The sequence below is a fragment of the Anthonomus grandis genome, chromosome 1, assembly GCF_022605725.1.
Source record: "Anthonomus grandis grandis chromosome 1, icAntGran1.3, whole genome shotgun sequence".
Lineage (NCBI taxonomy): Eukaryota > Metazoa > Arthropoda > Insecta > Coleoptera > Curculionidae > Anthonomus > Anthonomus grandis.
In genome coordinates, this window is record NC_065546.1 from 39,979,691 (window position 1) to 39,992,369 (window position 12,679).

General features: G+C 32.8%; 2 protein-coding genes across 2 annotated transcripts in view; one reads left to right on the forward strand and one right to left on the reverse strand.

Moving 5' to 3' along the window:
* The window catches only part of LOC126750301 (phosphatidylcholine:ceramide cholinephosphotransferase 2-like), a 113,204-nt gene that overhangs the window by 45,139 nt on the left and 55,386 nt on the right, over positions 1-12,679 (forward strand). The gene's annotated exons all lie outside the window — the stretch shown is intronic.
* LOC126750292 (uncharacterized) lies at positions 6,488-8,786 on the reverse strand. Its single transcript, XM_050459867.1, has 2 exons — positions 8,424-8,786; positions 6,488-8,359 (listed from the first exon to the last, which is right to left on the reverse strand). The coding sequence occupies exons 1-2, from the start codon at positions 8,531-8,533 to the stop codon at positions 7,234-7,236; spliced, it is 1,236 nt and encodes a 411-aa protein (XP_050315824.1). The 5' UTR covers positions 8,534-8,786; the 3' UTR covers positions 6,488-7,233.

The window sequence follows — 12,679 nt, forward strand, 5'->3', positions numbered from 1 at the left end:
TTTTATATCGAATAACAAGTATTACAACGATTAATATTATACATGATATGCAAAGTACTTTTATATTTCCCAGAGAACGAGCAGAAAAAGTCGAGGACAGTGGTCAAATTGAAACTGAATATCTGGATGAAAGCGAAATTCAGAGTACGGCTAAAGTACTTAAAGATGTAATATTACAACGCGGCAAATTGGGTTTGCGATATAATAACAGGTCTTCGAGAAAAATTCAAATAAAATTCCAGAACGCTAAAGACAATCAAGATATTTTTAAGTTTAGCTTACGATTAGCGAAGATACTTCAGTTGAAGAAGCCAGATGATACCTCTACCGATTGTGGATATAAGCAGTAAAGATAATAATAACCAAGATGGAGTTTTTAACAACGAAGCTTATGTGTTTCATGTAAAAGATGAAAAAGGAAATAAGAATTTTGAGAAAAGCCAAGAGAATATTGGTCTTTTTAGCCGAACCGAAATTTAATAGTCTAGCATCACAAAGCAGCTCCGATACCAGCCATAAGCAAAAAATTTGTTTTGCTTAATGGTGGAGCACTTATAAAAAAATCAACCTCATGTTGCCTTTCGGATGAATCAAATGAAAATGTAAGTAATAATCATCTTAAACGGTTTATTGTTAAAATGCCAAGATCCAACTCAAAAGAAAGTAAAAATAATCTCAACAACAATAAAATGTATGACACTACAGGTTAGACAGACGAGGACCCTGAACTAGACGATAATAGTGATGATCAAATGAATATATCTGACCAGTTTGAAGATGATCTAAAGGCTTCACTTGGAACATCCACAATGAGAAATAAAACTTCAGAAATTAAAAAAAGAAAATTCTATGCCAGATTTTATAACAATCAATGATATATTGGAAAGGCACTAAAACCCATTAAACAAAACGTATATTCTATGCCATTTCTGAAAGAAAACCAAAGCAAAGATGGTTCTTTTAATTGGCCGAAGGTTTATGACGTGTGCAAAGAATATATATAAAAAGCAAAAATTATGTTAAAGGCATTAGTAAAAGCTCTTTTTTTTTGCTCTATTTTAAATGTTTTATTTAAAGAAAAAAGTTTGCTCAGCTTGCTTGATTAAGGAGAAATTAGTATTACTAGTTATTTTTATTTTTTAAAAAGATTAGTATATTATTAGATAGCTTGATTTTTCTTGATTGATTTTAGAAGCCATTACAGTTTATTTTACAGTTTACATTATTGATTACAGTTTAATAGTTTTTTTTTATAATATCGTTCCAAGTCTATACCACTTTTTTAAAATAGTTTAGAAAGACTTCTGTTGATTGGTTTCGACATTTCATGCTGATACCAAGATATTACTGCGAGCTATCTTATGTGGTTCGTTTTTCGTCCCTCTAATAGAAGAAATATAATCTAAAGAAGGAAAATTTATAAAATCCAGGATATTATATGTTTAAGGAAGTTTGTGGAAGTCAAAGGATATCCAGGAAATCCAAGGAAGTTCGGCATGGTCTTCCTCTTTTTAAAGTCTTGTACATTTTTTTGATCAGTGCCTCTCGGATTGTATCATATGCGTCCAATGAGGTGAAAATGACAACATTGTAATGTCGTATGCAATTGCCATGTCAATGACGATGCAATGTATGGTTGTAAGTAAAAGCATGGTGGTGACCAGGCATGTGCACCTGAATATTTGATTTACTTCATGAAAACTTCTGATGTCATCCACCCGTTCCCATTGGCGACTGAATTTGTACAGCATAACTCGTGGGTCATCTAACCGTAATTTTTTTGTTTGTTGGAAAAACTTAAGAAGGGTGAAATCAGTGTTCCAGCTGCGTTTACAGCTAACGTCATTAAGACACTTATTTTTTTTTTTGCAGAGGTAGAACTACCGGTCCATTTTCGCCGTTTTTTGGTCATAATTTTCACTGCTTTCTACAAAATAGTTGACAGGCCCATTTCGACAATGATCCGTTTTTTATAGGCTTTAAAAGTCATTGCATTATTATAATAATTTTATGAATAAATAAAACAGGGTGTTTCAGAACTATGGGATCAAACTTCTGGGGTTTGTTCAGTTTAACAGAAGAATCCATTTGAGTATAGGAACCCATGTCCGGAAATGCGTCACTACGCCACTACGGCCCTAAGACGCGTTAAAATTTATAAAAAACATTCATTACCTAAATAGGATCTGCTGCATTTATTTTTACCTTTTGTACATGACACCATAACAACAATTGTTTAAAATCAACGGTTATCAATGTCAATTCTCAATGTCATGTTTAAAAATTTTATAGCTTACAATTTTTAAGCATTTATTGCTAATGGAAAACTTTACCAATCAAGAATTGGTGGATATGCATTTGGCATACGGAGCAACAAACTGCAATGCACGAGCAGCATCGCGGTTGTATCATAAACGTTATCCCGAACGACAGCATTTTGGATACAAAAAGTTTATTGCGGTTCATCGGCGGCTCGCTGAGACAGGCATGTTTAAGACCAAGATGCATGATACTGGTGTTGCTCGAACCGTAAGAACGGTTGAATTTGAGGAAGAGGTGCTTCAGCGAGTTGCAGATGAACCATCAAATAGCACACGTAACGTCGCTAAGAATATGAACACGAGTAACGCTTCTGTCTGGCGGATACTACACGAGCAACAACTCCATCCTTACCACTTCCAAAAGTTTAAGGTATAACTGCAGCCGATTATCATCCTAGAGTTCAATTTTGTCGATGGCTTCTGGATCACATCATTGCACAACCAATTTTTTTACGATATGTTTTGTGGACCGATGAAGCCTCTTTCACAAGATACGATTTTTTTAACAGTAGGAATAGCCATGTTTGGGACGAAGAAAATCCTTATGCAATTTTTCCAAGAAAACATCAGAATCGTTGGTCTGTCAACGTATGGGCGGGCATTGTTGATGATTATTTAATTGGGCCATACCTTCTACCGGAACGGTTAACAGGACCTATTTATCTGCGTTTCTTAGAGGAACTTCTCCCAGAACTCCTTGAAAATGTTTCACTAAAAGTTAGACAGCAAATGTAGTTTCAGCATGATGGAGCGCCGGCTCACTTTGCTGTACAAGTACGCGAGTATTTGGCTGAGCGGTTTGGGCACCATTGGATTGCCAGAGATGGAGCAGTTTCTTAGCCTCATAGGTCACCCGATTTAACGTCGCTCGATTTTTTCTTGTGGGGACATGTAAAGTCTTTAGTCTACGAAACTCCAGTAGAATCAGAGCTAGACTTAATTGGATGAATAACAGCAGCATTTGAAATCATTCAAAACGAGGATCAAATTTTTAGTGTAGTCCGCCGAAATAATGTGCGGCGTTTAAATCAGGGTATTGAGGTTGGAGGAAAACATTTTGAACAATTGTTGTGATGGTATCATATACGAAAGGTAAAAATAAATGCATTAGATCCTATTTAGGTAATTAATATGTTTTCTAAATTTGAACGCGTCTTAGGGCCGTAGTGGCGTAGTGACACATTTCCGGACATGGGTTCCTATACTCAAATGGATTCTACTGTTGCACTGAACAACCCCTAGAAGTTTGATCCCATAGTTCTGAAACACCCTGTATAATGATGATATAATGATAATTTTCAAAAAACGCATCAACGTTCTTCTTGCCGAAAGCTTTCACACTGTTTTGACTGTCATTTGCTGCGGCGTTCTCAAAGAAAATTGGGGGCTTCTACTCATAACTGAATATTACCAGTGTTTACTCGCTTCACAATTTTGATTCCATTAATCATGATAGCTGCATTCGTGGATTTGACAAATTGCATTGCCAATGTCTTTTGTTCTGAGATGATTAGAACGTAAGTAAATATATATATATATATATAAATTTCCCACGTCTCAGAATTTTCCACTTTTCCCACAAAAAAAACGTTAATTTATAAGGAAATTTTAATCTAAATATTTTGTTTTTATGCATAAAATATCATTGGCTGACATAATCTTGAATTATTTATACTTGCTCTTTGTTTTTGCACAAATTTGAATGGAAATAATCATTGATTTTATTAAAAAAAAGAACATTTTTCAAGCCGATTTACAAACGCATAATTTTGAACTATCCAGATATCGTTCTATAAGACAAACCCATTACAAAATAGTTCTATAAAAAATAGTTCTAAAAGAAGACCTTCCACTACTTAGTTTGTAATATGTTTATCCGGATCAAATGACATCCACAAGTAAAATCAATAAAAGTCAGACGCCAGAAATGCCATAACGTTCAGCCAGTCTGCCCTTCAAGGCCTAAAAGCGATAAATTCTAACGCGAATAAAATTAGCAACTGATTAACTTCCTTATCAAAGACTGGAAATTGACGCGAATTACCCATCAGACTCAATCATTATTTTTCAATTACACCCTATCTACATTATTTATGCATATAAAATGGTTTAATCGAATGTAGTTTGTGTTATACGACGCGATTTAATTTATATTAAACAGAAACATGAGTGAATTAGAGAATTTAATCAGGTAAGGTGTAGTTTTTTTTTTGGTGCTAATCGATCCAATTATACCCGCATGATTTGGGAGTAGTTCATAAACAAAAGTGGTATTTTAAATTTAGCAATGAAGTGGTTACTGGCCTTGGACAGTAAATTAGGTTTTTTGCTTAGAAATGAAATTAAAATGTTTAATAGGTCTTAAATGCTTTATTGGTTTGGCGGAGGAGAAGTATGCGTTTGTAAATTGGCTTTAAAAATGGTTTTATTTACTTTTGATGGCGTCACGGTCTTAAAAGTTGCAATGTTTAGTCCGTATGTGCGATGTAAAATATTATAATTGTAATGGCTTTTAGTTCGATAGTTCCTGGGATTTTAATTCTTTTTTAGGAAAAAATTAGTGCTTTAACCAAATATCAGAGTCTGCTATTAATGAAATAAAATTATATACATATAAATGGATCCTAGACTGATAAGTTCTTAGGGGGATTCAGGTTTTTTGTATAGTTATTAATTAGTACCATATCATCATCAATTTAAGAAAATGATAAATGTTGGTACAGTTACACATACTGTAAAGATATTTTGAAAAATATAAGAAAATTATGGAAAAAATTTAAAAAGAAAATATGCAAATTATGATAGGAAAGTCTGAACTAATATAATTTATGAATTTATTTGGCATACAGTGCTGCATGAGTTTTACAAATAATTCTTCTTCTTCTTCTGGTACTATATCCTTTAAACGATCGTTGACCATCAAGTTAGCTATCATATTATAAACTATTGTTATTTTGACAGCTGATTGGCAAATTTCAACTGTACATTCCATACCACTGTTTCAAATTTTTTAACCACAATGTTCTCCTCCTTCCTGAAATACGCTTGCCTAGGATTTTTACCTCTATAATAAAATGCAAGATCTCAGATTTCTCCGGGTTTCTTATGACATCACTAAAATATTATAATTTGCATCGTTTGATGGTACTACTCTTGAAGCTTTGACCATGCGATGGGGCAATGTTGTTAATAATTCTGTCTACCTGCGATCATCTAATCTGCGACTTCAGAGTCAAATCGTATTCTGGTTGACATTACTTTTTTCATCTTTGTAAATCCTGCTTTAACTTTTTCTATTCTCGTTTTGATTTCTACAGTTAGACCACACTGGTCATTGGTGTGGCTGTCGAGATACACTAACCATAATCAATCATCAATATTAGGTTCTTTGCAAATATTCATACATTTTGAATTGCTGGTATTAAAGTAATGATTAAATAGATTTTTGTATTGATTATTCCTTTAGTGACATCAGCAAGAGCCTCATTGAAAATTTCCTCTCAATAGAAATTGAAAATCAAAGATGGTAGAATGCATTTCTGGTGAGTTCTTTGCTTGATTCTTATTTCATCCTATAAAAGGTGTTCTCCCCGTATTGCGACTGTCAGTGCTGCAGCTGTAGTGCCAGTATAAATTGAAAATAATACAAATATACTTGCCATCTATCCCTGTTGTTCTTATAATTTGTAGCATTTTGTCATGGCGTTCTTATAAAAGCATTTTCGAAATTATTTAAACAAAATAACACACTATGGTTAACATAACCACATCATTGGATCAGCACATCAACAGCAAAGAACGCCTCTATAGTTCCTAGGCAACTTCGAAAACCAAAGGGACTGTTTCCGATTCCTTCCTGGAGTCTATTATACACCCTGCCATATATAAGTCTCAAAAATATCTTTAGGACGTGGCTTATTAGATTATTTGAGGCCATTATTTGCAAAACTCGTCCTATGCTTTAAAGCAAATTGTTCAGGAAATGAAAAAAATGCTCACAGAACTACTAATGCATTATAATTTAGCTGTTTTTTTTTACTGGTAGCTTCGTAGGTACAGAAAAGCAAAACCACTAATTAGAAATCTAAAACGCTAAAAATGTTGCTAAAAATAAATAAATAAAGTGCATAGAGAGAGTTTTGCAAATAAAATTAAAAAAATATATATCTTCTAGTTCTTCCCTTTATTAATCAAACATGATAATAATATTAAAACTAGGGTGAAAGCATAAACAAATCCTAATTGCGTTTATTTAACTGCATAAAAAACAAAGAAACATTTTTTCTAACAAAAATAAATGTTGGAAATTCAGTCAAAACAAAATCAAAATATAAATTATTCAAACAGGAAAATCCTCAGTTTGATTTTGGCATCCCTCCAACTTATCGTCTTCTTCGCGTGCAGCGGCAGGCTTTGTGAGATGACTTTTATAGAAAGTTAATTGTGGAAGACTCCTCCAATCGTTTCCGTAATGTTGAGCCAGCAACTTGTCAATTGTACTTTTGTCACCCTTCAATTGATTGCCTAATGGTATCTCTTTAGGCGATAGCGAGGAAACTTTGCAATTTTTTTTGCAAATACCTTTAGGTTGCCCAATATTAGTGCGATAATTAGGTTCGCCTTGCACCAGAACAGTACCATTATTCCTGATGAAAATGAAACGTTTTGCTTTATTGAAGGCAAAATGCCACGATGAGGGATTCTTCACTACTCTTTTGGTCTCTGCTCTCCAGTCGAATAGTCTCCAGTCAACCCCTAACTTTCGAACAGTGGCATGTTTTTTAATTATGTCATCATATTGACAAGGTTCGACAATTACTGGTGTCTTCTTTATGTCCTTTTCGACCAAACCAAAAACCCTGTCGGGAGGGATGAAGGAATGTCCAACCATCGGGAAAATCAGTTCCAGACATTAAATGTTTTTTGGCGCCCCTTCTTGAAGCCAGTGGGCCAGCATTGCCATCATTATAGTATTTTTATTTTGGCCGCCACACCCGTCGGCAAATAAATTTATTTTTGTTACGGAATTTTCAAAATTGAAGTTAATCAAAACATCTCGAACAGCCGATGTTATAGCATTAGAATGTTTCGGAGATTGAATTTCGGTCCATAAGTATGAAAAGACATTTGTGACTCTTAATTGAGTCTGGGAGCTACCACATACGACTGTGAAATTATGGTAATTAATTTGCTGGCTAAAGTAGGCAGATTGGTCAGGCAACCGTGGTAAGGCCAGATTCTTTTGACAATCAAAAGAAAAGGTAACTGTTGTTGGTTTAGTGTATTTAAGTAATTTGAAAAAGGTTTTTGCCTTCAATACGTGGATGCGATGTTCCACAATTAATTGATGCCTACCACTCGCGGATGTCATTGATTTAATCCGTTCTTTCGTCCTCAGGCAGAAAGAACAACAGTCAGTCTGTGGGGTCCCAAATGCAAAATTGTAATTAGCATTTACATATTTTCTGAAATAACTTATTTTTACATGCATACCTTCCGGGGTTTTTGCCAGATATTGATTGTAGAGCTTTTTAAAAGAAAGGTCACAAGGTAAATACATCCGGACACTTGACTTGCTTCGGCAATAGTGCGATTCAACACACTGAATTGATTCAATGAATTGCTTTATGCTTTTTTGCTTGTCAATATTTTTTACACCTACTCGATCGCCACCTCTGCGTTCCTTTGGAAGAGCCCCGAAAAGCACAAAATTTCGCATTACCCTTTGAATTCTATCTTTACTAAAATTTGATATTTCCAAAAAGGCATTTCGGCATACCCTTATCAAGTGCCCATCCTTCAAACGGATATTGTATTGTATAGAAACCTGAGCGTGGTCTGTTTTACCTCTTTTGGGTTTGTTTCCCGTGCAGCAAGCCAGTATTCGCCTATCTTGTTCTATCTTGTCTTTAGATTCGTACAAGTACGCGTGACACTCCTTGACCTGCGCCATCGTTAGTGTCGTGCAATAATAAGGTTGTCCTGGTCGACCATCATGCTTGCAGGTCGGATACGTTGCCAGAGTCTGTGGTAAATGTCTAGAATAGAACAGCAGGGATTAATTAAAAGATTCTATGACACATTAAAAAATGATATACCTACCGCATACGCTTGGCAACATTTCTTTTATAGTTTTCTGGCTGACGTTCTTTCTTACGTCCTTTCCCAGCAGGGCTAGGTAAAACACTTGAACTAGCATGTAGTATTTCCATAGCAAATAAGACGTTAAAATAATAATTGAACACTGAACAATATCAACAATCGTTGAAATAAGACGGACGATAACAACTAATATGACACACGCTGCGACTGCAAATAAGACGTAAAAACACATAAACAGCTGCAAAAAGTCACGTGAATATTCTAACGCGCGCTATTGGTTCAAACGCATTCAGCGAGTTTTGCAACTAATTTCGCGAAGCATAGAGCCAGTTTTGCAAATTACAAGCCTTTTTGATATGATATTTAGGTATTAAAGAGCCTGTTTAGCGCGGAACTGACTCGACCAAACTATTAGCCTTATAAAAATGAACATTTCTGACACAAAAAACAATTTTCGGTAAAAATGTCGATTAGCGAGTTTTGCAAATAATGGCCTCATTTGATGGTCTTTACATTGGGTTGCCCTATTCTTCTTCGAGATCATGACATATGTTGATTTCAGCCAATCCGTCGGCATTATTTCGTCCTATTTCATTTCTAGTAATTGGTTGTCCTGACGTAGCATCAATCATATCACATCCAGATCTATCATCATCAGAAATTTTTCCAATACCTTATTTCTATGTATCAAGTTATTGATCGATATATCTTAGTTTGTTTCCATTTTGGTCTTCTAGACAGTGGGCTGGAGGCAGTCTATTATTACCGCTAACTTGCTTTAGTTTTCTATATAATTTAAAGAAGTAATGTTTTGCTCCTTACACTTGATTAACTTAATCGGCTTCGAAGGGTAGATTTAAAAAAAAGTTTTTAAAAAAAGCTTAAGCTTAAAAAAAATTAAAACTAATTATATAATTATTGGTAGTATTCAATATAACAATTACAACAACTATAAAGTATAAAGTAAATAATAGATATGAACATAAAACTATTACAAAGATAATATCTACAATAGGCCTTAAATATTTCAAAAAAATATGTATATATATATAACTGGAATATAACTGAAAATTAAGCTTACCGGTAAGCTAATATATTAAAGTTAAAACAGTAAATAATTAAAACTTAAACTTAAACTTATATTAAAATAATTCTAAAACTGTCCAAAAGAGAATAAAATATCAAGGACTATTCCCCACTATTCCCTACTTAAACTAAACTGAGCTTTTTGACCAAAAATTTAACTTGCCGTCCAAAGTTATACGCTGAGGTAAATAAAGTCGTGATAAAAATTTCTTAGACAAAACAACTAAAAAAAAATTTGATATTTAATTTGATTATACTTTATATGGTGTTGTTAAGAAGTTGATATGTATGCAATATATTTTTATATTAAACCTACTCATCGCCTATCATTATAAAAGTCGTTCTTATTGAATGTTTTATCTCTCTATATAGTGAATTGGTGATGGCGGGTAAACAATTTAGGTAAGTAGGGGTAAACAGCAATTAAAAGGTTTTATTATTATTACCCTAGTGAAATCTGATTCTAAAACAAAATGGCGGTCAGACCATTAATGGGGCTGTAATGACAATTCGTAGTTTCAAAATAACGGATATCTTGGAAATAATCAAAAACAAAATGGTTAATTGTTAAGATGCACGCATGTTTTATATCCATTTCTTTTATCAAGTTCTTTTTCATGAAATTTTTTCCAAATATTTAAAATTTTGATTTTCTGGTATTTAAGCTTGTTTTGTTCTCACAAAATCAGTTGGACAAGCTGCATAGCTCATTATTTAATTCCCTCTGCAACTGTTGTCTTTGCCTACTATAATAAAGTATACAAGACGACAATTTCTGGTTTATCCCTAATATAATACTGATATATAAGAAAAATAGTAAAGGACCGAAAACTGTACATTGAGGCGCGCCATATTTAACATTAACAAATTCAGACACACAAATTTTATTCAACACGTTAGATTCTACTACTTAGATATCACTTAACCCATTTAAAAACCATTTGTCTAAGATAGAATTGCTCCAATTTCTTAAGTAGAATTTCCCTATTTATGGTTTAAACGGTCTCTTAAAATCTAAGAATGGTAGAAGATGGCCATGAGTATGGTTTTGAGAAATTGATTACAAATACTAATAATAACGGATTCACATGAGTGATTCTAACGAAAACCTGATCAATTTGGGACACTTATTTTATTTAATTTTCCAATTTTTTTAAAATTTATTATGATATTTTTGGCACCAAAATGGCAGTAGACAATTTCTATAATTCAGGGAAAATACCACTACTCCAGAATATTTAATAATTACATATAAAGGACGATCACCAACAACATAAGTCACATCACAAATCATCTGTTTCAACATCACACTCTCGCCACATCAACGTTCTTTAAGTTCCTAAGTATTTCCTTCATTTCTGTCATAAACATTTTAACAATTATTGATAACATAGTGTTAGGTTCATGGAGCCTGATAAAAGCCCATTATCGTTGATTGAAGAGGCGATTCCCTTTTCAATCAACGCCATTATGTTTATTTCGGTATATCTTCTGTGATTTTGTCTATGCTACCAACGAATATGCATTTTATTTTGAAAATAAAGCTCAACTCATACCACTAATACGCATCCTTATAAATATATAATAAACTGTTTCTGCATTATTTTTATTGTATAATTTATCATAGTTCTCATTAAAGCCTATTATATTTTTTCTTATCAATATTAAAATTAAAGAAGAAAACACAAATTGCTAATCATTTTCCAAAAATACATTTCTTGTAATACAATTATTATTCTTTGGGATAAGTCTTAACCTTTACTTATTATGTTAATATATTCACTGTAAAATGAAATCATCAAGTTATCTTTATTTAAATAGCATAGAATTCATTTAATTTGAAAAATAATGAGTCAGAAAAATGATTTTCTATAAATAAGTTCTAAAAAGTTATATTGTTAAGTTTTAACGTTTTTAAGATTTATTGCTCTAGAGATATGACTAAGAAACAACCAAATGACGTTCTTTTCATATCTTACTTATTTCGTTTTCACAAAATCTTCCCCTCAAACTCCCTAGTCCAAAAATGCCATAGTTTTGTAAAAATAATAATGTAATGTGAAATACATTAGACTCCTTACTAAATTTAACTAATTGTCGCAATTATAACTCAATAAAATTCAAGTTTAAATTGTTATTTCTAGTTTGGATTGGAACTAGAACTGCAAAGTAGACACGTTAATTTAGTTTACAGAAATTTTCATGCGATGCGATTAAACGGGCGTTAAATACAAATATAATGTTAATTCAGTGATATTGGTATGTGAGTGAATGATCACATGAACAAATTACATTTAAGGCCTGTTTTTAACTAAAAAACATAATAAATCTTAGGTTAGTCCCTTAAATTATATTTATTCTATTTAACCTAAAATGTATAGTCCAAATTAAATAAAACTAAAAGAAAAAATAATATTTAAACCCAGCAGAGGCATAAATACATTAAACAATAAATAATGATATTAATTAATGATCTTACAGATATTTTCTAAAAACATTTCCCAGCTTATTTTGCTACCACTTTTCCTTGCATCTGGTTAATGGGTTTATAATACACGCATCTCGTAATATAATAGTACAAGAGCAAAAGGTCGCAATAATTAAGATGTATGTATATAACTATAATATTTTGAAAACATTCTCAGGCCGCCATTTTGAAAACATTCTCAGATTTCTAGAACGTTGATTAGATTTTGAATTTTATCATTATGTCTTAGGAGCTCGCTAGTTCGGGCAAGTTGTTGACATAATAACTTTCGTCATATGCACGAAAGGATAGTGTGATTCTAGGAGCGTAACATTTTAAGATGGCGCCAATGCTTTCAGTTTATCTTGAGACTTAGAAAACTTATATGTAAGGTTCAAATTAAATAATTAAAGACAATATTATATTATCGACAACAGAAAACGTTTACTTATTAAAAGAACTAAACTCGGCGTGACCCGTCGCAAAACTCTTCTTTAATACCTATCCTGGTCTTACATCCTCTCTTCAGTCGCCAGTTAACATAAACATAAACAAATCCCGATTATTATGGCTATTTGATATTTTCTTTCACTCTAGCTGACAAAGCACTGACAAACGAGAACGTATTTCTCGATTTAGAATAAATGGTACATTTATAAAAAAAATAAGAATTAGAAAATCTTACATATATGCCCAATATTAT